Here is a 26,603-nt window from a genome sequence, read left to right on the forward strand (position 1 = left end):
AGAAGTCACGCATAGTGCGCTGTCGATCTGTTGGTGGATAACTGTCTTGTAATAGTTTGTCCCTGTGCCTCCTCAGCTCTAGTAAAAAGAGTCCGAGGCATCTCTGGTCCTCATAATCCATCACCCGACATAATGGTCCAAAGCCCTCTCTGAAAGGGCAATGGTATCTCTCCCTGGATTGTGCAGCGGCAAATGTAATGCTCCTCAGATTCCACCTCTTGGTGGCATAGCTGACATGTCCTATCTGTCCGGGCCATCTGCATGTATCTGCCTGTCTCGATGCGTAGTTGATGGGAGGAGGTACAAATCTGTCCAATGGCACTGCGCAACCCATGTGAGAGATGTACATCCATGTATGCTGGCCGAATCACAAAACCCTCCAACGAAACATGCAAGAAGTGGTCCCTGTAATGGGCCATCTTCGTGCCTAATGGCTCTGGAGGTCGCTGCCAGGTCCTTTCTGTCTCCAGCTGCACAATATCTGATCTGATCACCCGGTTGCGCTCAGTGCGCGTAAGCTGGAGGTGCGGGCAGTCCAAGCTATACTGGAAGGGTGGAAGTGCATCCATTTGTAGTCCATGTCTCCCAAACCATGTCTGCATCTGTGCATACCAACAATCATGAACCCCATCTTCTGCTAACTGTCTGGAGGAATCTAGTGCCAATCTCGAATATCTCTCTGGGGGGAGCTCCCATATGCGATGTAGGCCTGTCACACTCTGAAATATGGCCTCTGTCACTATGGAGGATGCTGCCATCTCAACTCTGACAATAGCATGTGGTATTGATGCCTTGCACCGGATCATCTGTGCAATCATCGTAACTAGTGGTCTCTCCATACGCCTCCACTCCTCTGTACTGAGGCTAGGCCCCCACACCATGGATCCATACAACAATGCCGGGGTGACCAACGAATCGAACAACCAAAGCTTCGTGCGCGGCTCCTGAAACTGTACATGAGCACACTGCCTCTCAAGCCTCCCCAAAGCTACGAAGCCCCTGTCCAACCTAGCATCTGCTGCTTGCTTCAATGAGAAGCGCGGGCCTGTAAAAGTCACTCCTAAGTATACATAAGACCGTACCTGCTCCACCATCTCCCCTCTAAATGTGAATTGATGCTCTGCTCGAGTGACCCATGCCTGTGTGGTGTTGAACACCATAACCTTGGTTTTCCCAAGGTTCACTGTCAAGTCCCTATGTGCACAAAATCTCTGGAGAGCATCCAACTGTCTCTGTAGCCCCTCTGGAGAGTCCGAAATCAATACCACATCGTCTGCATACAAAAGAAGTGGTATCATCACCCCTGCCAGGCTGGATCCTGCATCACCATATGTATCCACATACTCTGAGAGCTCATCGATGTAAATCCCAAAGAGAGTGGGAGACAGTGGGCATCCCTGTTTCACCCCAATGGTACTTTCAATAGCATCTGAAAGTCCACCTGGGGCCCTCACCCTCCCAGTCACCGACTCAGTCCAGAGAGAGAGAGAGAGAGAGAGAGAGAGAGAGAGAGAGAGAGAGAGAGAGATGGTATGACCCTCTTTGGGCCAGATCTTGTATGGCCCTGCCGATAGCTACCAAAAATGAAGGCAGGGGGACTGATGTGCAGCATGGGGAATGCAGAAAGTAGGGGTGAATGCTGGCAGCAAAACTGAAAGTAAGCGGGCAGACCTGGCCCTGTTCAAGGGGTTGATCTGCAGATCTGAAATGGCCTGATTTGGGCTGAGTTTGGCTGCCTAAAACAGGTCTGAATCTGTTACAGATTGGGCGCCTGGATTGGGAGAAGGTATAGCCACAATGAGGGCTGCAAATTGCAAGAATGGAGGCGCCTCAAATAGAGGGAGATGGCTGCTCCACACAGGAGCAACAGGCTGCTACTGAAGTAGGCTAAACTCCTGTCAATCTCACTGATGCTGCGATGCAAATATGCAAGTAGCTCTTGGCTACTTCTTCAGGAGTCCCTATCCTTGCCGTTACCCTACCCGACCCTCCCTTGCTCAATGCTTACCATAGAAAAACTCAAACCTACCGCAAGTCGTGGGCACACTGTCACAAACTGCTGACGTGGCAACTATCAAGTTGTTCCAACTTATGGACAACTGCCGAGGGGCCAAAGCGACACTTAGGCCTTAAAATAAAGTGTAGAACCTGTTAATGTGGTTGCTGTACGGAGGGCCCCGATTTGTGATGACTACTGTACGGACTGCCACAAAACGTGCTGACTGCTGACGTGGCAGAACTGTACAGAATTCCGCCAGCTGCGCTTATTGCTTTTTGCTGGCAGCTTTTGAATCAGGTTGCTTTTAGGTTTACCTGCTTTTGGGACTCTGCTTTTAGCATCCCTTTGTAAGAATAAATAAGCTCAAGGGGGTCTCACTTCTCAGAGCATCTGGACGCAGAGTCTGAGAGCGAGCACCCGCGGGAGTTGTACTTTGCTCAAAGATTAATATAAAAAGTAATACCGAAAGGGGCGCAAGTCTTTGGGGCCAATCTCTCTTGGCACGTAACTACGCTGGGCTGTGTCGACTCTTTAATTGTGAAGAATTTTTAAGTGAATCTCTACTGTGTCGCGACGGAATCTAGACTTGGGGTGTCCAAGTTTGTTACACACACCCTACCTTGAGAAGGGAAAAATGTGCATTGTGCATCAATAATGACTTGTAAATACATGGCATCTGACATATACTTAAGACATGACCTGTGACTTATGTAGACCTACATGCCAGGGTTTCCGAATGCCCATAAAACTGTAACGACTTATCAAACACCTTGTGCAAGCTCTTTATGCAACGAGGGTTATGTAGGGTCTTGACGAAGTTAATGGGGTTGTCTGATGATGCAGGGTTTTTGGTAAGCTTTGAAAGGTTCCCGTGTCACAAAGTGATGATGTGGCGGACAGTAGAAACCCTAATTTTTGCTAGAAACCCTAAAATTCTTGCAAACCCTAATTTTTGCCAAAAACCCTAAATTCCGGAAATCGCGGAGGTGGATTATTAAATTTTTTTTTTTTTTGGAAAATGATGAGCGACGCGAATTTTGCTTTTGCTTTTTTTTTATAAAAAAAAAGAGAAAAGACTCTCTAAGAGAGAGAGAGAACTGATGCTTTTGATTTTGAAAACTTTTGGGGCTCTGCTTTTGGGCATCCCTTGTAACCTTTAAATTAGTGGTGAGGGCCTCACTTCTCAGAGCATCTGGACGCAGAGTCTGAGAGTGAAACCCTAACCGCTCTCTTGTACTTTGATGATTGATTAATATAAAAAGAAATACCGAAAGGGGCGCCAGTCTTTGGGGCCAATATCTCTAGGCACGGAACTCCGCCGGGCCAGTGCAAATCTATTGTGATCTGTGAATTGTTTTGAAGTGGTTATTTGGTGTTGTCGCGGTTGATTCTTGACTTGGAGTGTCCAAGTTTGTTACATCCCGACTAAGATCCCCTGGGGTGTTGTTATCTAGGAAGACCCTAGAATTAAAATAGCATGTGAAAGCGGCACACATAGGCAACGTACATGTGACAATGGGGGTGGGGTGGTGGTAACAGCTGAAACACCCTTCAACTCCTGCTTCCTCTCTAGTGTGCAACATCTTAGACCTCTCAATGTTATGTATCTCGCGCTACCTACATTGTGTGCGTGCTTTGAGCTCTTCCAAGTGGAAGAGCTCTTGCTAGGTATAGGCGTAGTTTTTCCATTTGTCAACCATGCGTCGGACTCGGAGGGGTAGGGAAGCACGGAATGAGAACGGTTAACCTGGGAATTGGCTACGGGTATATATTTTCACTCTCCTACATGGTCAATCTTAAAAGAAAACTCATAAAGTAAAAGGCTCCTCCCCCCCCTATAGTACCCCCCCCCCCCCCCCCCCCCCCCCCCCCCCCCCCCCCCCCCCCCCCCCCCGGGCCCCCCGCAACACACACACACACACACTTCGGCACCGTCGTGCTTCGTGAAACTTTCTTGTAGCCTTACTAAAGGGTGGTAAACTTTGGCTTCCACCCGACCTATACGTTGTTCAACTTTACATTGTTGGGCGCATTTTTGACACCCCGTTTTTTTGTAAATTTGTACATATGGACATGACACCCGATGTCGAAAGTGTGTGCGATCTTTCTTTTTGTTGGGTTTTTAGCTTGCTTTTGTGAGAGTGAGCAACGGACCACACATGGCTGGAGGAAGAGAGAGAGAAAACACTAGAGACACAGATGCTCTACAAACAATGCTCTCAGTACACAATGCCTGAATACAAAACCCCAAGCACTTGAGGTAGGGCAAAAATGTGTAACTGGGTCAAAAATATAAAAGCCCATAAAATGGTTAAAAGATGTGTGTACCCACCCATACTAAAAAATGACGGACCGGACACGTGCTATAGTGTCCGCGGGTGCAACCTACGTGATGTGCAATGGGTGGACAGCCCCGGACAATCACTAGCTGTACAAAATGGCAAAGCAACGGTGGTGTAACTCTAACACCCCCTCTCAGCACCGGATGCTCGGACAACACAGAAAAGTCGAAGGTGAGAAGCCAAGGTGTCACAAACAGGAGCGCATAGCAATATAAAATATATTCGGATAAATAGGATTTATCACTTAGTACTGAAGCCAGCGGATATATATATATATATATATATATATATATATATATATATATAGATAGATAGATAGATAGATAGATAGATAGAGAGAGAGAGAGAGAGAGAGAGAGAGAGAGAGAGAGAGTACTGGGACCAGAAGATGGGCTGGCCCCCCTCGTAATAGTATCTTTATTATTTAGGAGAAGTCTATACAAGCACTTGAACCGAACGTATTACCACGTTCGTTCTAGAATAAGACGATGGTTCCCAGAAGCCTCAGCTTCCTATTCCTAGGGAAAACCCTATTTCAAGGAAGTTCTGTTCCTTATTCCAAATCCTCGAGAACCAAGGTTCTCGCCTCTAGACCTTACCTTCCACATTCAGGGCATGGCATCCCTGCAACTCTTTTTCGACTCTGTTCCAGAGTCATTTTCCCCCAGAACAACTCTGCTTTCCCGGACGCGAAGCCCGTACTTGGAAATCTCAACTTTCGGATCACAACTTGAGAGCCTACCTCTCTTCGATCCGTGGATCTACTCCCCAAACTCAGGTACGAAACCCTTGGGCTGATTTGGCTCTAGTTCCTCAGAGCGCTTTCTCCTGCAAAGGCTCGTGCCTTCCTGTGCTCCTACTCCCTCACTAAGAGGAAGTACACCTGCAAACAAATACTTAGAGATCATAACATGAAAATCGTTACCTTCAAAGTCTCACCGACGCTCGAAACGCAACTTGGTTCTCGAAAAGCAATTCCCCGGAAGAGATCTCTACATGGAAAATCCTCTCTTCCAATCCTACACACAAAAGAGGTATGTTCTTGGGTTCCTTCTCGTAAATCAGCTCCGTCTACGACAATTATGGGCTGAAAAACAGAGAAAAACAGCAGATTGTCGCGATGGAAACACGCTCTGTAGGCACTTCTTCGGGAGGGAACTCGCGCACTGGGTCTTGGCGACATCTGGTACACTTGAGACAGCCATGGTATCATCGGCAACGTCTTCTTTGTGGTTGAAATCTCCAGCAGCATCTCCTCCTTGCGAAAACTGGTCTTCCTTCTGGGAGAGGTTTACTGCTCCCTGGCCACAGCAAAGATAGCAGTGCACGAGCTGCCCATGTAGAGATTGTTGCCGTTTTTTTTTTTTTTTAAATAATTTTTTTTTTTGCGCTATTCTGCCAGAGAGAGAGAGAGAGAGAGAGAGAGAGAGAAAATGCTAGCTGATCTGTTGCCTTATTTTTTAGATGGCTGCCCACTTATTGAGTGGGCAGCCGACTTATTTTAAAAATAGTCTAGATCCGCCCAAAAACTCAATAAAACCTTATAAGTTAAAAACAATGCTTTTACTGCACTTCCCAGGCGTCCCTGGATGCAATCACATGCACAGTTGCAATGCAAACATAGACTTCCTCGTGGGAAAGCATTTGCTTTCTTGAAAAGCAACCCGCTTTCTTAGAAAGCATCCGTTTTTTCCTCAAAGTTTCCTCTTAACCCATCTTCATTCAAGTGCTGGCTTTTCCTTGTGCACAATTCTAACATAGTTCGGAATTTCCTCTCGGCTATGGATTTCCCCTTTCCGAGGCACGTGTCACCCACCTTGTGACGCATCAGGAATACTCATCACCTAGTCCTTTCCTACCGAACTTACGGTACAATCTCCTTCGCGATGCTCGGAATTTCCTCTCGGCTATGGATTTCCCCTTTCCGAGGCACGTGTCACCCACCTTGTGACGCATCAGGAATACTCATCACCTAGTCCTTTCCTACCGAACTTACGGTACAATCTCCTTCGCGATGCTCTGTCACCCTTCCTATGACGCATCAAAGGTGTTCGTTCGCGGATGGTTGAATACTTCTTCCCGATGCTACCTGTCACCCATTCGATGTGACGCATCAGAAGTACCCGTTCTTGGTGGCCTTACAGATATTCCCTTTCATAGTTCTCCCGTCATTACTCTGAATGACGCGCTAGGAATACTCTGTACTCGGATGTCTCTAGTGAGAAAAACCCTCTCACTTAAAATTCCAATAATTCATTTAGACTTATTTTTCCTGGTGTTCCAAGCGAGAAAACCCTCTCACTTAAAAATCCAATAATTCATGTTGAATTATGTTTCTTTTAGATAAAGCCAATTTACAAACATCCCTCTCACTTATAAAATTGTCCTCAACTATAGAGGTCCAACCGAATTGCCCGAGAGAAACCGGAAAGATTCCAAATCTTGCTCAATGGTGAGTTGAGCTAGTCCTTTCTCAAAGTGAACTTAAAAATTAAATCAAACAAAAATTGAATAATTCAATACTTACCTTACCGGTTCGTGTCTTTCCTCTAGTACCTCGAGGATATCCTTCACCAATCATCAAACTTACGAGCCATGTAAGAACTCGTCATTCGCGTCTTTCCAACAGGTCGAAAGTTCCCTTATCCGAGACTCTGTTAAGTAGATTCCGTCTTCTCAAGTTCGAGAAGAATAATCTTCCTAGAAATCAATCTAGGTATTTGTCCTTGCACGTAATCCTGCTCTATTAGTCCAGAGGGTATTTAAACCTCTTGTGTCCTCCCACATAGGGAATGCCCAAGTCATAGAGCATCAATCTCGATGTCTTTCTTTCACAAATAGAGTTTGCGATCACCTTAAAGAAGGTTCTTGTTCCGGGCCGTTGCTTTGGGTAGGCCAATTGTTTTGATCCGAAGATCCCTTGTACACGGCGGCACTTCTTTCCAATTTTTTTCTCCTGCACGTTATAACCACCAGCAGTGTTTTCCCGACACTCATTAGTGTCTCTTCCTTGCAAAATCATAAAAAGTGATTCACCTTGCAAGCATCAATGACGACTTGCAAAATCTCAAGTAGATAGAATTCTAGCCATAGCATTTTCTGAAGGTGTCACCATAGCTTGCATGATTGACTTGATCTTGTTGGTCCATGAGCCTATGAAAATGAGATCATCCACATAGACAATAATTATTGCAACCAAAGAGTCATCAGAGATAACCTAACAGTTGGAATCTGATGAGGTACCCCGCAACCCGAGCTTCACAAGAAACTGGCCAAGTGTGAGCCTTGAGGTACCATTGTTGTTTAGCCTGCTTTAGTCCATACAATGCTTTCCAGAATTGATAAACCCAATCCTCCTTCCTTGGTATACAAAACCCAGGAGATTGCTCCACATAATCTTCTTTATCCAAATCTCCGTTCAGAAAAGGACTTTTGACATCCATATGGAAGGTAGGCCAACCAAAGTTGGTTGCGAGGGCAAACACAACACGTATGGTAGTCGTGCGAGCGGTGGGAACAGAGGTCTCGTCAAAGTCTACTCTTGATCGCGTGTGAAACCCCGAGCAACAAGTCTTGCCTTGTGTTTGTCGAGGGAACCATTAGCTTTGTACGTTGTCTTGAAAATCCATTTTGTAGAAACCACCTTCCGCTTGTTGGGCCTGATGAAACGAATGCAGGGAGTGGATCTCCTCGCTAGAAGGACCGCCTACAGACACGTGTCGGACGAACCACCCGACCATAGCCACCATCCGGCAGCTCCCGTGCTGGGGCCAGCGTCCGAAGACGTAGGTGTGCACAAGTAAGATCGAGCGTCCCATACCACCCGGCCTCACCTCCTCGAGGTGACCTCGCCAGCTAACCACTGGCACTCTGCCAGTGGGGGTTGATAACTGCAAATGAGGCCTTGGCCTCCCTTATAATAATGGTTGGCCACATTGGCCGGTTTCACACTACGTCTGCCCGGACACTAGATGCCCATCCCGGACGGCATCTAGGCTAGATCCCCTCTCCTATGAGCGGGACATAACATACTTCCCCCCTTAAGAACCATTGATGTCCTCATCAATGAAGTGGGGATACTGAGCTTTCAAAGCTCTAACCGATTCCCAAGTGGCGAACCTTTCAGATTGACCCTTGCATTTAATTAAGTACTCGTCATAAGCCTTTTGGCGCGAATGACGGGTACGATGATCTAAAACTGCCTCTGGTTCTCGAGGAATATAACGAGTTTGCATATCTTGCCATACATTTTCCTCGATAGGCACAACAATGTCGGCTTCGTCCAATTTTGCTTTAAGGCGGTTGACATGAAACACTGGATATACACTAACATCCGAAAAAAGAGCGAGTTTATAGGCAACTTGGCCAATTTTCTTTCTGACCAAGAATGGAGCACAATATCTAGCTAAAAGCTTATAATGCTTTCCCGTTCGCATGGTCTTGGAATCTTTGGGTATCTTCAGATAGACCCATTGTCCCACATCTAGAGTCCTGGGAGATCTCTTTTGATTTGCATAAGTAGTGACTCAATCACGAGCTGTTCTTTTTTTTCTGAAAAAAGATCCTTCTATTAGTTAATGAAACTGCCCATAGGGCTACAACCACCTCTTCAAGAGAGGGCTACAACAACCATGATGGGGAGACTCTCCCAATGAAAAACCAACATATGTACAATGGGGCTAAATCAAGAAATGGGAGGAGGGAAAAGCCACACAGGTGGTCAGTAGTGCCATCAGAGTACACCCTGGACCATGGTGTAGAAAGGCCCAGGACGCCATAGTCGAAGGAAAGCCTCTCTGCGCGGTCGGAGCTGCCCTGAAGTCTCTCGAGCTGTCCTCTGAGAGTGTGAATCAGCTCTAGCCAAAGATCGCGAACAGTCTCTGCTGGTGGCACAGGCCGAGCCTTAAAGATGCGGAAGCAACGGGCCCGCCAGATGAACCAGAGTGTCAGGCCACTGATGAGCTCCCAACACTCCTCTCTCTCGCACCACTCCTGTGGAGTAAGCTCTGTGGTAGGCTGGAGTGTAGGTCACCCCTCCTGTATCACTATCATCTTGCTGGTGCAAGATAGCTCAAACTGAAGTGCCGGGCCCGTGAGGGTGGACCAAGCCGTTGCATCACGAGTTGTTCTTATACTATCCTTTGCCAGTTCGAGCATTTCTTGCATGTCATACAAGAAATCACGAGCTTGACTTTCTCTAAGCCAATAGCAATCGGGGATTTAGACTCAATCCTATACATCAGCATGAATGGGCTAAATCTAGTAGCAGAATGCTTGCTACTATTGTAGGCAAACTCTAATTGTCGAAGATACCTTTCCCAATCAGAGTGCCGGTGAGAGACATAGGCCCTCAACATGTCCTCTAACGTTTGATTCATCCTCTCAGTTTGCCCGTCGGACTCAGGATGGTCAGAAGATGACATACTCAACTTTGTTGGAAGATGAGCAAACGCATTTCGCCAAAATCGCCCAGTGAACTTAGTATCTCGATCACTGACGATATCCTCTGGCAGACCGTACAACTTATAAAGCTGATCGACAAATAAAACCGCCAACTCATGGCTTTTTACCGTCAACTTCGTTGGTATAAATTTCGCCAATTTTGTAAGTCTATCGACCCGAAGTGCTCTTACGTAGCTCTCACATGGCGTCATTGCCCCGACTAGTATTTTGCAAACCAATGATGAAGTCCATGGAAATACTTTGCTCTCCATGTAAGAGCGCATACTTCGAATTACCTTACGGTGAGGACCCGAAGTCGTCGGTCCTTTCACCCCTCCTTTTAAAAGTTGCGTAGGCGGAGCAGTGACTTTGGAGTAGTCCTTGTAGAATCCTGTAAAGCCTAAAAAGGACTTTACTTGGCGCACATTCTTCAGAATGGGCCAATTTTGCACTTTATCTAACTTTTCAGGGTCGACGCGAGTTCCATCGCGAGTAATGATGTGGCCCAAGTATAGAAGCTCTTTTTTGAAGAATTCACACTTGGAAGCCTTAGCATAAAGCTTCTCAGTTCTCAGTACTTCGAGAACAACGCGTATATGCGCTAAATGCTCAGACAAACTTCGGCTATAGATCAAGATGTCATCGAGAAATACAACAACGAAGTTGCCTAGCAATGGTCTCAGCGGATCATTCATCATCTGCTGAAATGTACCTGGAGCATTGGTCAAACCAAATGACAAGATCAAAAACTCTTAGTGACCATAATGCGTATGGAAACCTGTCTTAGGAATATCTTCCAGTTTGATCCGTATTTGATGATAGCCTGATCGCAACTCCATCTTTGTGAAATACAACGCTCCATGGAGTCGATGTATCAAATCGTCTATACGGGGGAGCGGATACTTATTCTTGACAGTAAGCTTATTCAATCCCTTGTAATCTACGCAGAAGCGCATAGTGTTATCCTTCTTTCGAGAAAGTAACACTGGCACTTCCACAAAGATTTACTTGGCCGAACAAAACCTTTGTCGAGAAAATCTTTCAGTTGTCGCTGAATCTCGTCCTCCTCGATTTTACTAAACGGACAAGGTTGCTTTGAGAAGGGCTGGTTACCAGCTACCAACTCAATGCCATGATCTACTCCTCTCGAAGGCAGCAAGCCAGGATGTAGATCATCAAGAAAAACATTCTTGAAATCAGTCATGATTTCTCGGATAAGGTTGGATTCGTCGGAATCCCCAAGTTTTTTTTTTTCCGAGAAAAAGATCCTTCTATTAGTTAATGAAAACTACCCATAGGGCTACATCCACCTCTGCAGGAGAGGGCTACAACAAGCATGGTGGGGAGACTCTCCCAATGAAAAAACAGCATATATACAATGGGGCTAAATCAAGAGATGGGAGAGGAGGGAAGAGCCACACAGGTGGACAGTAGTGTCATCTGAGCACCCCCTGGACCATGGTGTAGAAAGGCCCAGGGCGCCAGAGTCGAAGGAAAGCCTCGCGGCGCTCCCGCATGCGGTCGGAGCTGCCCTGTAGTCCCTCAAGCTGTCCTCTGAGAGTATGGATTAGCTCTAGCCAAAAGTCACGAACAGTCTTTGCTGGTGGCACAGGGCGAGCCTCAAAGATGCGGAAACAGCGGGCCCGCCAGATGAACCAGAGAGCTAGGCCGTTGATGAGCTCCCAACACTCCTCTCTCTCACTGCACCACTCCTGTGGAGTAAGATCTATAGCAGGTTGGAGTGTAGGTCGCCCCCCCTGTATCACTATCATCCTGCTGGTGAAAGATAGCTCAAACTGAAGTGCCGGGCCCGTGAGGGTGGACCAAGCCGCTGCCCCATAAGTGTATTGTCGAGCCGTGGAGAGGGCAGGCATCAGCCGAAGAACTCGTAGCCACACCTACTGGGCCGAGGGACAGTCCCAAAGACAGTGACGTTGACTCTCCACCAACTGGTCACAGGCTGTACATGCGGTCGAGAGACCACTATGCACAAGCCAGCTCCCTACTGCTGTGGCTCTTTGTGCAACCAACCACTGGAACAAAGTGACGCGCCTCGGCTGTCTGGAGTCCCACAGCCTCTGTCAAAAAGCTGCCAAGAACTCGACTGTGAGGCCCTCCTTCTGCCAATGACGTGCTGCAGCGGGGCGGGCCTCTCTCTAAGCTGCAAGTATATGACGTCCAAGCCGAACAGTGTATTGAAAGAAAGGGACTCCTGGGCGGTCTGCAGAAGAGAAGGGGTCCCTCCATACCACTCACCAGGATCCCACTGTACTCGTGCCAATGGACAACACTCCCAAGCCCATAGCCTCCAGTGTCTTGTCTCAAGAGCTGCTGGGTCAGGGTCTATGACGCAAGTCCTCCCACAGATGCCCACAACTCGGATCCTTTGGAAACAGCACTCTGCTACCTGCGGGGCCTCTACTGCAACTCGCTGTAATCGTCCCCCACCCTGAGGCTCGAAGAACAGGGTTGGGACAGTCTCTGAGCAAGCCCTGACTGAAATGAGAACCTCCAATCGTGTGAAGGCTCCCATCCACCGGGGTGCTACTGGCTCGAGAGGCGTGAGCCACTCAGCTGGAACTGACTCTGAGATGTCCTGACACATGCTCTGAACCCCTCTCATGCCCTGTAGCTGGACAACGTGCACCTCCTCTGACAAACCTGTGAACTCTAGCCAGTCACCTAGAGAGCGGGCTGGACCTGCTGCCATGGGACCCCAAGAAACATGAGGCCTCTCCCAACCAAGTGGCCTCTCTGAGTGCTAACCATGGGGTTCCAGACGAGGGGCTGCCGTAGGCGCTCCTCCGTGCACGTCGGTTGTCTCTGCTCTAGGCCACGTCGTAAGAGCTCCCAAGAACGAAGCAAACTCACAGCGAATTGGTCCTCCAGTCTCCTGCTCAAACCAACTCGTCGCAACTCTGTAAAGATCCATCTGGTCGAAGGTTGCCAAGGGCCTCCTGACTGAGGCACCCTGGCACGAAGCCTCTGCAGCAAGAACTCCTTCCAGGGCTCCTCGCCTGGAAGAAGTCCTCTGACGACGAACTTCCCAAGAAGGGTCTGCTCTGCTGTGCTGGATCAATGATCCCAAGCCCTCCCTGAGAACAAGGAAGTGTGATGACCGACCAAGCCACCTTGGCTCGGGCAATCTGAGTGTCGCGACCTGACCAAAGGAAGTTCCTGATCAGCCTCTCTACCTGGCTGATACAAGAACTCGAGAAGTTCCAGCAAGAAGTGATGTACCACATAGTCGCCAACAACACCTGGTTGGCAACTACTACTCTACCAGCCAGCGAAAGTCGTGCTGAGCTCCAATGTAACAGCTTTCTCCTGATGGATAGGAGAAGAGGAGCAATCTGCTGCTCGGGGGACAAATCCAAACCAACCTAACAACCCAAGTACCGAACTACAGTCCCTGGAGGAATCCACCTGAAACCCTCTCTTGGCATCCAATCTGGCACAGGAGCACTGTCAACCGAGAAAGCCACTGTCTTTCTCCAGTTGATCAGTGCATCCGATGCACAGCAGAAGGTCTCCAAAGCGTGCCCACATCTGTGTAAATTGGCCTCCTGGCCCTCTAAGTACAAGGTTGAGTCGTTGGCAAACTTAGCGTCCAGAAGCTCATCTCCCCGTATAGGGAGTGCTAAGCCCCTAAAACCAACCTGCTGTGACACCAAAAATCTGCTCATCGCCTCCGCATAGAACAGAAAGAGAAAGGGGGCAAGAGGACAACCATGTCTGACCGATCGTGTGAGCATGAAGCACTCACCTCTACCTCCTGCCAAAAGCACCTGACTGTACAAAGCTGACACCCCTATGATCCAAGCATCTGAGAAGCCCATCCTGCGAAGCGTGCCCTCTAGAAAGTCCAAGTTAACTCTGTCGTATGCCTTCTCAAAATCGAGAAGAAGAATCACAAGGTCCTCCCCACGGAGACGTGCCAGGGCAGAAGCCTCCCAGAAAGTGAAGATGTTGTCAAGGATACTGCGTTCCTTGACAAAACGTGTCTGAGTCCCATGTATAAGGCTCTCCAAAAGTGGCTGAATGCTCAAACTCAGAGCCTTGGCAAGAATTTTGTAGGCTGAGTTGAGGATGGTGATGGGGCGCCACTGTCGAATCTCATCCAAGGAGCCACCCTCCTTTGGGATGAGGTAAATCAGGCCCTCACTCATGCTATCCGGCATCACTCCTGTGTGTAGAATGTACTGAAAGGCACTACACAGATCTGGGCCAAGCAGGTCCCAGTACTCCAAGAAAAAGTTGGGAGTCAGCCCATCCTCACCTGGACAGCTACCACGTGGGAGGGCCCTAAGAGCCGTGTGCATCTCCTCAAGCTGAAGAGGTATCTCTAGCCTCTGGCGCATCTCCTCAGTCACAAGACAAGGCATCTGCGCCCAAACCTGCTCCCTGCATGCATCCTGTCTCTCTGACTGGGGCTGAGCCGACAGTAGCTCACGGTAAAAGTCAGTAGCAACTGCACGCATATCCTCAGGCTCACAAACAACTGACCCATCGGGTCTCCTCAGCTGATTGACCTTGGCATGTGAGTGCCGAGGTCCCACTGCCTCAAAAAAGGCACCTGTCACTCTGTCACCCACCTGAGTCGACTGAGATGCCTGTCAGTGAAAGGCAAACTCATGGCGCCTCTCCTCTGTGCAAGCAAGCTGTTGTCGAGCCTGCTGTAACTGCTCCTCCAACCAGGGACTGTCTGGATGCTGCTGTTGCATCCTCTGTAGTGAAGCAATGTCTCGTCTGAGACGCTGCTCCTCCTCTCTCGCTGCAGGCCGCCGAGCCAGAGACTCCTGGAGAAAAAAGTGGCTAAGCTGAGCTAGGCCTAAGGCCACTCTGTTTGCAGGTAGAGCCTGGCTGTCCATGCCCTCTGTCCAAAGAGCCTCTACCCTCTCTTTGAGTGCTGAGTCCAACAAGACCCGCTCTGGGATGCGAAGCATCGTGCTCCCACTCCTCTGCCTGTCTGCCACTGTGAGGATCACTGGTGCATGGTCTGAGAAGGATGTCCCTGCCAGGATGCCCACTGATCCCCCCCAGTCACTGAAGTGGTCACTAGTGTAGAAGCGATCTATCCGCGATAGATTCACTCCTCCCACTCTGCGGTCCGATCTAGAGAAGGCAAGACTCTCTGGAGGCCTCACAAAGCCAGAATGCTGCCATGTATCCGAGACCCTCAGAGTCATACACAACCTCTCCCAAGCTGCTAACTCGACTCCATGCACAGTAGCATGGCTACCTCCGATCCTGTCAGAAGGGTCCTCCAACATGTTGAAGTCCCCTCCTACACACCAATGGTCAACCTGTGGCAATGACTCAACAATCTGTGACCAAAACTCTGCACAAGCACTCGCCACATTGGGCGCATAGATGTTCAGGAAGCCCACAAGGCCACCCTGAACCTGCAAAGTAATCCACTGAGCCCTGCCTGGCACAATAATCCCTCTGCCCACAATGGCCTGCTGCAATGAGTCCACAATAGTCATACATACCCCACCCTGGATGCCTCCAGGTCCAAAAGTAGCTGACCAAAAGGTATCATAACGTCCACGCAAAATCTGACCACATCGCCGAATGCGGCTCTCAGACAAATGGTGCTCCTGAAGCATAAGGAGATCAATCTCTCCTCCCACAAGGCAACACTGAAGCTCTTGACGCAATCAACCCCGCTGTCGCTGAAACTGGGGCCCACCTAATCCCTGCACGTTCCACGAGACGATCCTCATGGGGAGCGAGAGAGAACAGATGCTGCCGCAGCAGCAAGAGGGGCTATCTTCGAGGCAGGCTTGGATGGGGAGTAATCCGCATCCGAGCGTCCTCTAGATAGGCGAGCCTATAGTGAGTGCCTGGCCCAAGCCCAAGCAGAGCGAGCCGTGCGTAAAGCAACCTCCTCTGACCAGGAGTCCTCATGAATGTATACATAGCAAGGCAAACACTGCGTATCAGCAAAAAAGTACACCACAATGTGCCTACATCCTGCTGAGTCTGGGGGTATCACTGCAAACTTGGCCAGTGGCCACAAAGTCTGCAGCAAATCTGTAACTCCAAGTTCTCCCATGTGGTGAGAGAACTCGAGAACCTGTGTATGCAACCATCCCACCACTGAGTCGAGGGACCACTCTGTCTCCGTCCTACCACAGAGGGGAAAGGAGAAACCAACTGTTGAGTCCAAGGCCTCCGTCCCCCTAGTGGCGAGGAACAGAGCGTGGACCCTGAAGCAGGCTGCCTCGTGGTCTGCTGTGGAATCGCCGAGAAAGCGAGTGAATCCGTAATCGAAGAAATCCCAGTGGCGTCGGAGGTCAATGCTCGTCAGACCACGAGGGATAGCTGCAAGGGAAGATGTCTGAATCTGCAGAGGGGGCTGCAAGAATGGTTGACCCTCTCTCGCTAGGCGACTCGTAGCAAAGGCGCTGCCAAGAGATCTCCTAGCCGCCGGCGAGGGACCAGTCTCCTGAGTCGACGGTGGTACTGAAGCAGGAGGGGGAGAAGGAGCAGGGGGGGCGGAGGAGAAGAGAAGCGGGGTGGGGCGACAGAGACAGGGGGGCGAGGTGGGGAGTGGGCGGGAGCAGAGGGCGGGGGAGGGGATGAGGAGGAAGAGGGGAAATTTGGAGGTGGGGTGGCTGGCGAGGGTGAAGCGGAAGTGGAGGCTGGCGTAGGGGGCTCCTCCTGCTCAAGAGGACCAAAGCGGTTCCTCGTGGGAACCCACTGCTGTTGAGTAGGCACCTGAGGGCCACTCTGAGTGCCATGCTGCCGCTGTGGCCCCTGGCGTCGACGGCCACGGGCGTGCTGCCACCCCTCCTCCGCTGGAGCCCCAGGCTCGGAGGGTGGCTCAGAATCTGCGCGTTGTGCCGTTGGCTGTGGCTGCGGCTCAGCCTTGGCAAGTTGGGGCTGAGGCTGAGGTGCAGGTCGAGGCCTCCTCCATGGACAAGCCTTCGCTAGGTGGCCCATCTGTTTGCAAATGAAGCACTGGTTCGGGAGACCCGAGTACTCCACACTCTGTCTAAACCAACCCCCACTCACCCGAGGCAGAAGGATGACCTTCGGGAGCGTGTGGGTATCTCTGACCAAAACTCGAATTGAAGGGATGCCAGCCGCCTTGGCAGCTACTGATGCTGCCGTACGAGGTGTCTCCAGGACAGTCCCGATGGCGGAGCCAATCCTGGAGAGAAGTGGAAGGTACTCCCTCCGTAAACCCGGAAAGCAGACTGAGATGGGGATGTCTGCCTCCTCTACTAGCACATCCGAAGTCGGGTCGAAACCATGTCGCCACTGTCGAAAGTGGGCGCGTGATGCTCGGATGGCCAGTGGACTCATAGCTATGACCTTGGAGGCCATCTCGGAAGTCTCGAACTCGATCTGGTAGTACCCCCGTCCTAGGATCTGGACATCCAAAATCTTGCCCACCTCTGCGAGAAGGCGGGCCTGGAGAAGGTCTCGCAGCTCTCCTCTGCTAGGACGGGTGCCGAGAACCTTGCAGATGACAGAAGTCGCCTGCAAGCGCTCTACCTCTGCGGCAAGGCTCGCTTGCTCTGTCGGCGAAAGAGCAAGTCGAATGGTGGGCTCAGCGGGGTCGGGCGAGGGGGCTTTAGGCGAGTCCCTCTGTGGCGGAGTTGGAGCCTCCATCTGTGTCTACTGCTGAGTCGAAGAAGCGGACGGTGAAGAAAAACTGCAACCGAGTACGCCGAACACTTGTCCGAAGAAAAAATGTTGCAGAGCTAGGTGCAGAAAACCTTCGGGGACAATGAGGAACAGGGGGGGGGGGGGGGGGGATGGAGGGAAGGAGGGAAGGATAAAGAGGCGAGCGAGGGTACAAAGGCTGCGGGGGTGGGGGGGGGGGGGGGGGGGGTTGGGGAGGGAGAAAACAGCCAGGGAATTGGGGGGGGGGGGAGGGGGGGCGGGCGGGCTAGGGGGCAGCTAGGGGTGAGGGCGGTGGGCAGCAGGGGGCAATGGTGGCGGGCTGGGCTGGGTGAGGGAAACAGCGCGAGGGCGAGAGGGGGCAGGGGGAGGCAGCGCGAGGGCGAGGGGGAGCAGCGTGGGGGGGGCTCGGGGCAGCGTGAGGGCGAGAGAGAGAGGGGGGGTGAGGGGCAGCGATGGCGCAAGGGGGGGGAGCGTGCAGCAGCAGTGAGCAGTCCTCGGATGTGGATTTTCTTCTTGAACTCTGGCTTGTGCTCTTATTACCACGGTTCATTCGAAAATTTCGGAATCCCCAAGTTCAACGGAAGAACATGAAACATTTTTACGAAATTCAGTGACAGAAATACCAAGCACTAATGAATCAAACCAAGCAAATGGTACCCAATGATAAAAGTCAACATCATAAGACTTTGTATCTTTATACATTTCCAAAGCAGTAACAATTGGTATTGCAAAACCATTATTTACAGAAATCTGATTACAAAGCAACACAGATACATGAGGTATGTCCTGTTTAACAAAAACAAGAGAGTGATGTACATAGTGTATATACAATGAGTCTTGTTTATCATAAAACCATAGAATTCCTAAATTAACATCTGCTCTATCCAACACATGATGTGAAAATCCAGGTTCTCTTTGTAATTAGCTAGCTCGCGCGACAAATCTGGAACCATCTGATTTCATACATCCGTATCCTCGCCACGAGCCACCTTCACGCGATACTCGTGGTCACTGTCCCGCGTGCGCAGGCTCAGTTTCTGCACCAATTTTGCATCCACAAAATTGTGTGAGCTTCAATTATCAAGGAGTACAGTCACGTTGTGACCATTGATCTTCCCAGGGAAATGGAGAAGATCGTGCTTATTAAACACTTTGGTACTAAATGTACGATTAGTGGATGAATTGTGCGCTAAATGACGGATTTCAACTTGAATGACATTAGAGTTATCTGAGATCTCGTGAATCTAGACCGAAGGACGACCTTGCGGGTTTTTTGTCTTCTTCTTGGGGCAATCCTTGATTTGGTGACCTGTCTGGCCACATCCGAAGCAAGCCCCCTTCTTCATTGCATCAGCAACTGAAGCATTTTTGGCTTTCTTCTTCTCCTGAGAAGATCTTGACAGTGACTTGGACTTTTGTTGGAATTGAGGTCGCTTCCTCGAAAGTGCTCTCACCGGATTGATGGTCTAAACTTCTTTTCTTCTCATAGTTCGCTCCATTTATCAAATGGAACATCCTGGCCTTTGCCAATGCATCCTCGACATCAGTCGGGGCTTTGTCCTTGATTAAGGCCCGACGGTAATCTTCATGTAATCCCAGCGGGTACATGTGCACAGCGTGCGTGGAATCCACCTTGCAGAAGGTGAGCTGTTAGGTGCAGCGGAATGAATGTTTGCGCTTTGCTCAAGATGAGTGCTCCGAACTGTGCTCAAGGTTCCTTTTGTTCTTATGGAAGGGAGAGCCTTCCGTTCTTAATGAGAGAATGCTATGATCACAAACAAAGTGAATGGACACTGTGCGTGCAAGTGAATGAGACTGAGAGATGGAGAGAAGAGAGATACGACACCAGAGACGACGTAAAACCCTCCTCCGAAGGCCCCACTGTCGTCGGCGAGAGTGGTCTACTATTGATTGCACAATCTGGTACAAAGTGGATGCATGTGAGTGATGCAACTCTAGGCTATGTTGACGATGACGACGGGGATGACGAAGTCGACTAAGGGCTGAAATCTGCAATCTTTCTACTGCTGTCCAAAAACACTATGGGCTGAAATCTGCTAATCTTCTATCTTCTGAATTCTGACTCTATGTCGGTGACGATGTCGATGGCGACGATGCGACGATGACGCGCTGAAAACGCAGATGCTGAAATTTGCGTTTTCCGGGCTGAAATTGCAAACTTCGATGGATCCCACCGTGCGGCGAGGAACTGCTGCGAGAAGGTGAGGTCTGCGAGGTTTGGGACTTGTTCTGCGAGTGCTAAAGGCTGAAAACTGAAAACGCTGGTCCTATGGCTGATTCAGTCGCGATGATCTGCAAAAACGTTTAGGTTGATCTACAAACCAAAAATGCTAGGGCTGAAAATTGACCTTGCGGGGAAATCTGCTAACGCTAGGGCTGATCTGCTGTCTATTGTCGCCGGGAATCTGCGAGTGCAAAAACACTGGCTGATTTGATGCAAAAACGCTAGGCCTTCTGTTGAGAGAAAACGCCAGAGTTGTCGCGGGGGTTGGTCTTGCTGAGAAGTTGCCCGTTGAGCAAGGTGCTCCTGCTGCCTCTTCTACCAGAAAGTGCTAATTGTGGTTTGCTTATATATTAACTTAGCAAAATTGCCCTACCTACTTTCCAACAAAAGTCACTTATAAATAATAAGTGAAAAATGTCAAAAATAGGGAAAATAGGTTAAATGCACTGTAAAAATGCTACTGATGGGATCTACTTGGAATCTGATGGTCATGCTGTGTGCAACCAGAGGATATGCATCTAATATAAGTGTCTGGACATGCACGGTCTGCGAACAGACTCACAAAAGTGCCATATCACTTCCTATTCTAGACTGACTTGACTGAACTGAACCCTGATCATGCTGTAGCTTGTCCACGGACACATAGGGTTGGGATGTGTCACGTGACATCACAACTTTAAAATCATAGTTCAATTTGGTCGACACGATCGGCGTAGTTCCGTGCCTAGAGAGTGGCCTCAAAGACTGGCGCCTCTTTCGGTATTTCTTTTATATTAATCTTTGAGCAAAGTACAACTTCCGCAGGGTCCTCCGCTCTTAGACTCTGTGTCCAGATGCTGATTGGAGTGAGGCCCTTAGGGCTCTTTTATTCTTACAAGGGATGCGAAAAGTAGAGCCTTAAAGCGGTTAAACTCCAAAAACAACTTGATCCCAAAAGCTTTAAACTTAAGAACAAAAGTTCCACAAGCAACTGGTTCCCAAAATCTGTAAAGCAGTAGCGCAAATTATGGAAATTCCGTACAGTCTGTCAGGGCAAAATTTGGGACTGTCCGTATAGTCAGCCACGTCAGCATGTTAGCGTAGAATCCGAAAATCGTGTTGCCATATCATCGCATCCGTACAGTTCTGTCGGGTCATCTTTCCCGCCCGGGTGGTCATGCCATGTCATTAGTCCGGGTGGTTTTGCCACGTCATCACTTTGTGACACGGACCCTAGAAAGATATTTTTATTGGCCAACACTGCGCACTGACATAGACAAATATGTCAGAGAATGTGTACCATGCAAAAAAGCTAAGTATGATCGCCATAAGACCCCTGGCTTGCTTCAACCCGGTACCCCAGGCACTTTGTGACACGGACCCTAGAAAGATATTTTTATTGGCCAACACTGCGCACTGACATAGACAAATATGTCAGAGAATGTGTACCATGCAAAAAAGCTAAGTATGATCGCCATAAGACCCCTGGCTTGCTTCAACCCGGTACCCCAGGCACCCTTGGAAAGTATTGCCATGATGCAATCTCTTTCTGGCCCATATTTTTAAGCATCATGGTATGCCTAAAACGATTATTAGTGATCGCCACCCACGAATGACAATAATTCTGGCGTACACTTTTTACGAACTTAGGAACTAAGCTGAATTTCTCTTCGGCTTATCATCCTCAGACAGATGGACAAAGCGAGATCACTAACTCCAGAGTTCTAGACATTTTGAAGTGCTATGTTTCAGATAACCGAAGAGATTGGGAGAAGTATCTACCTCTCGGAGAATTTGCCTATAATAACACCATATATTCCTCTACAGGAAAAGCTCCTTTTGAGGTTATTTATGGCAAACCACATCTTCCCCGAATCCTTCTAAGGAAAAGATATTTGCAGCTAATGAATTTGTTCGAGATCTGGATATCCTTAGATCTCATGAAAAGCATAAGAAAGCAGCAGATAAACATCATCTGATCTCAAGTAAACTGAAGGACAATTTGTTCTTCTTAAGTTTGATAAAGCGCGACTTAGGAAACATGCCAATCAGAAAGGGAAGGTTATAGAACTTTCCAACAGATGTTATAGCCCATTTAATATTACACAACAGATAAACGACGTAGCATTTAGATTGGAACTTCCAGAGAATTGGAAAATCCGTAATGTTTTTCACACGAGTCTTCTTCGACCTTTCATTGGCGAACTTCCTACATAACCAGTTACAGAAGATCCTCTTGAGGTAGATGAAACTAAAGAAATGCTTCTTTCAAAACAGATCATTCATCATCAGGAACGTCAATTAAAGTCTCGAAGAAGTCATCATAAGTACTTAGTAAAGTTTACAAATTACTCTCTTCTAGTGGATGACAGAATTAAAACTGCAAGATTTTCCGGACATCCTGCATAAGTATCATGAAACCTTACAGTTGAGGACGACTGTTTAGAAGCCAGAGGGATGTTATATTTTTAGCTACAACTACAGTTAAATGATAATGATTTTTGTGCACACAGGATGAATATATGAATATATGAATTTGTTGGTACTAATTAATTATGAACGGGTAAATTTCCCAGTGCAATGTGCCATTTGGGAATTTATCCCTGTCTGGATAGTATGATAAGTAGAAGAGTAGCCGGACGCAGTACAAAACCGATCAGAACAAGCGCAAGGATGGTGTCCCTAAAGGACTTAGAAAAGTCATAATTTAATATTTTCACCGTGGCCACCCACAAAAGTGGTTGGCTGGACAATGTAAATACGTTCCGGTGAGAGTAGACATGTTGAGTCGGGAGAGGCATGAAAACGATCGAGCTAATTACACTCTAGTTTGGGCAAAACATAGGGTTTTTACGTATGTTGCAGAACATAGGGTTTTTACGTATGGTTTCAGGTAAGCACTAGGAGTGTGCACGCACTAGTGTGTGTGAGAGAAGGGGGGGGGGGACGGCCACCGTGGAGAAACAATAAAATATTTCCTTGAGACAGGCTATATTTAGCATCTCTGAAGGTCTCTTGTACATTTAGTATTTTCTAATTGTAATGCAGACCTGCTTTGCTTTTGATACTGTTTTAATTTCCAAAAAAATAGAGTCGGTATGGACTCTTAGAACTCACCATGTGAGTTCTGGAAATTTGAGCCTCTTCAAATTACATGTGCAACTGATGCTGTAGATTTAGCACTTCTTCCTACCATCAAGTTTTTTTTGTCTGTGCTTTTTATGCTTGCTTGAATTTGGTCTTTTGTGCGTAGTTCTGCTCTTCTGCTCATTATCACCTTACTCCCTTGATTACTCACCAATATAATCCATGACAAGAACTATTTATTGGCTTACTGTTATTCTCACAAACGGCAACTCTCAACTCTAGTGAATTGTACTGTTCTGTAAAATGTCGTGTGTTGCTGATTAGCATTGGGTTGTTATGCAGAAATGCAGGTATATAGCAAGGCAGCAAGCTGAAGAGAGCTCTCAAACAAGAAAGGGGATCCAGCAATAAGGGATATTAGTGGCCAGCTTATCTCAAAGCCAATAGAAAATTATGACAAGAGTTTTCAGGACCATGCATGGAGGTTGTTGGCTAAGTTGTGCCAAGAGTTTTTAACGGATTGAGGAATATTGGTCTTGGTTCATTTTTTGCGGGTCTTGTCATGACAACGGATGGGGTTAAAAGATTATTCCCTTATAAATCATTGCCATGAACTACTAATAAGGTCTTGTTTGTCACCCAATATTGTATATGCAAGGGCTTGCAACACTTTTTCCACTCTACTCTTGTTTTCGGTCTAGATATTCCATCTGCTATTGGTGATTTTAGTTGACTTTCTTAGAGCATAAGTTGCACCTTCTGAGTTCCTTATTTTTATCCCAAATTGCAAGATCTACTTTCAAATTGTTGTGGGTGTACTACCACTAGCAGCAATACTATTGTGGATGTTATCATCCTCAAGTTGGTTGAGTAGGTTTGATTGCAATACACTGTGGACAAGATTGACCTCAAGTAAGCCAGTATGTTTGGTGCTAGAGGAAAACTACAGTTTCTCAAGGAAATACGCTCCACACTTTCATGAGTTTTAACATGGAAAGTTGTGAACCAGCCCCTTTTGTGGAGTTGAAACTATTGCCTATCCTCACGAGTCTCCTCTTTTCATTGTTAAGGACTTTTGGAGAAGGCTTGTTCACAGGAAAGATGCGTATGGTTGTGTGTGGAATGGCATTCCTTTGTCTTGATTCTGATTTGTTGTTAGCTTTTATAGAAACAGCTTCGCTTCTACTTAGCTACATTGTATGCGTGTTATTTTTTCATCAACAGCTTCTATTTGGCTACATTGTATGCCTAGCTGCTAGTCGAAGCTGGGGAAAGGGGACTGTTGGTACCCATCCCTGGGAACCCAACCAAACCTATTGTAGTTTCTTGAGATTGTACTAAGAGATGAAGGTGTTGGAAGGGGATTGCGAGTCCCCATCTTGGGAACCCAATGAAGCCTAGTAGTTACTTGAGGGTGTACAAATCGGGTCAACGACCTAGTACGTGAAAGCTGCACTTTATTGGCAGTGTCTGAGGCAGTCGCCAATGCAACGATTCGATTTTACTACAAAAAGTATGGCCCTGTATTTCGGGCGAGTAATAGTAATGTCCTTTTTAAAGTTCAGTGTTTCTCTCTCTCTCTCTCTCTCGTCTTGCTGCTCCTAGAGCTTAAAGGACGTGGCCAGCTGTGAGTTCGCGCGCACATTGACACTCACACAGGCTCGCGGGATATGGCAGCGGAGCATTTCCAGCAGGCGCAGCAGCAAGACTCCTCGGCTACAAAATCTTACATCGTTGTGGTCTTTATTGAGAATTGAGCGGAGGAGGTACACACACACACACACACACACACACACACACACACACACAGAGAGAGAGAGAGAGAGAGAGAGAGAGAGAGAGAGAGAGAGAGAGAGAGAGAGAGAGAGAGAGAGATTGTTTCATTGCATGCATCTTTACATGCAAGAACTTTTGAGAGTGTGTATGCTTGGCACATTGTGCTTGGACTCAGGTAGGGATGTCTGCCTTCGACCTGAGGAGCACATCTCTTCACTTGTCATAGATCATAGAAACGAGCCGCTCCTATACAAACACTACTACTTTACGGCACTTCTTCGACCCTATTGAAATCATTGTGCCGCCCTCCGGCACAAATCTGCAAGGCTTGGCAGGCACATTCGGACTCTTCAATCATGTGCAAGCTAGGAAGGTTAACTGCATTTTCCTTCTGTTAGCCTACTGGCATGTCTGGTCTACATCACACGCAGTAATGACACATCAGCTGCTGTTCCTAGATGGTTCAATTCTCTTCCTTAACCAAGTACTAAAAGAACCACAGTGACTAAATAGTTCTGCGTAACCTTCCCTGTTTAAAATAATGTTATGTTTCAAGGTGGAAGATCAGAAAGGAGTCATTGTCTTCCATCATTCGCTTCAGGCAAGCTTTTGTCATCGGTAACTAGTTCATTCTTTTGAATGCTGCAACATCATGAATCATTAGCTGGGTCTTTGTACTGAGCTTGAGACCAGAAAATAATTAGATCTAAAGAGATTCTCAATTGACCTCTGCTTTGAGAATGAGCAGAGCTGATCAGCTTAAGATTGTACCTTAGGTTACTATTAATGGATCAGTGGAACATATGGGTATTGATCGACGTTTTGCTTACGACACTTGCAAACTAAGGATAATTATGGTGCTGAAAGTTTCATCTTGTAGCTTGCAGAACCTGGAAGTGATTGAGCCCTTGGTACTTGCTACGGGACTACTCAACAAAAAGTATAGCAACCTTTTTCGATTACTCAATACGACTAAGACCATTGGCGGGTATTCAACTCTGCACATAACGTCATTCATTGAAGCCCTTTTCTGGTCAGAATATACAAACCATTTAAAATGCTGGCATATTTTGATTTTCTTGCCAACTCTGTTTGGCCCGTGTGGTTTCAGCCTTTTGCAGTGGTTATAATTATATGTTGTACGCACATTGACTTTAACTTGAAGGTGATGTTAGGAAGCTGGATGTTATGGCTAAACTGCTCCATGTGTGGGTGCTGTCTATTTGTTTACTTTGTGTGCACCATATTTTTCCTTCAACTGGTAGTGCCACTCGTCCTGTGGACGCCTTGTTAGTTCCTTCGCAGATTGCAAGATGCTATTTCCTTATTGAGTTGAGTCAATTATGACAGCTGGTACTATTGCCTGATTGTAGCTTGCCTTAAGTTGACAGAGTAAGTTAGGTTGAGAAGGAAGGTGTTAGCCAGAAAAATTTGAAGAAAAATTGTTGCTCACAAGTTCCAAATGGCTCAATCCCATGGAATTTTACAATTTCAATTCTTATCACGATCACGTCTGCTCTTTTTGATTGCTTTAACTAATTATAGCTGTACTGAATATCCCTTTGTTAAGCTGGATGTGTCAAGACACGGAGTGCTACACTTTGTGAGAGAGAGAGAGAGAGAGAGAGAGAGTGAGAGAGTTGGATTGGATCTCGCTCATGAATGAGTGGGCCCCTTTTCGTGGACGTACAGAATATAAACAACGTACCACATTTTTACCATTATGCTTATTATCATCCTAAAAAGATGATCCTAAAAAGATGTACCTCTGGAAGCTCGATGGAGCTTGTATATTACCAAAATCTTGATTTCCACCTTATTTTGGTTCTTATTTTTGATACTATTAACAATTCACAAGTAAAGTGTCATTCTCTATAGAACTTTTTACCGATTTCTATTCTGCAGTAGATGTGTCGCTTAGACTACTACAAAATAGCCTATATAGCACAAGGTGGTTTTGTGTACCCTCTCCTTTCGACTTGTCAACTCTTACATCATGTGCAGCTTGTCATAAAATCTAATATCTAACTTTTCCAAATGATTTACTGGCAATCTAAAATGGGGAGCAAGAGTCAGAATTTTAATATGAGCT

General features: G+C 47.6%; 1 protein-coding gene across 3 annotated transcripts in view; it reads left to right on the top strand.

Moving 5' to 3' along the window:
• The window catches only part of LOC147440941 (uncharacterized), a 45,731-nt gene extending 22,225 nt beyond the window's left edge, over nt 1–23,506 (top strand). For 2 of the 3 annotated variants that reach the window (XM_086483612.1, XM_086483611.1), the window contains exon 4: nt 23,078–23,484. In XM_086483612.1, the coding sequence (XP_086339738.1) occupies nt 23,078–23,146 (69 nt within the window). In that variant the 3' untranslated portion in view covers nt 23,147–23,484. Of the gene's footprint in view, nt 1–23,077 lie in introns of all 3 variants that reach the window. The other variant, XM_086483613.1, reaches the window with a different exon arrangement.
• The last annotated feature ends 3,097 nt before the right edge of the window (nt 23,507–26,603 follow it).

Source organism: Adiantum capillus-veneris, chromosome 15, assembly GCF_014529385.1.
Source record: "Adiantum capillus-veneris isolate H3 chromosome 15, ASM1452938v2, whole genome shotgun sequence".
Classification (NCBI taxonomy): domain Eukaryota; kingdom Viridiplantae; phylum Streptophyta; class Polypodiopsida; order Polypodiales; family Pteridaceae; genus Adiantum; species Adiantum capillus-veneris.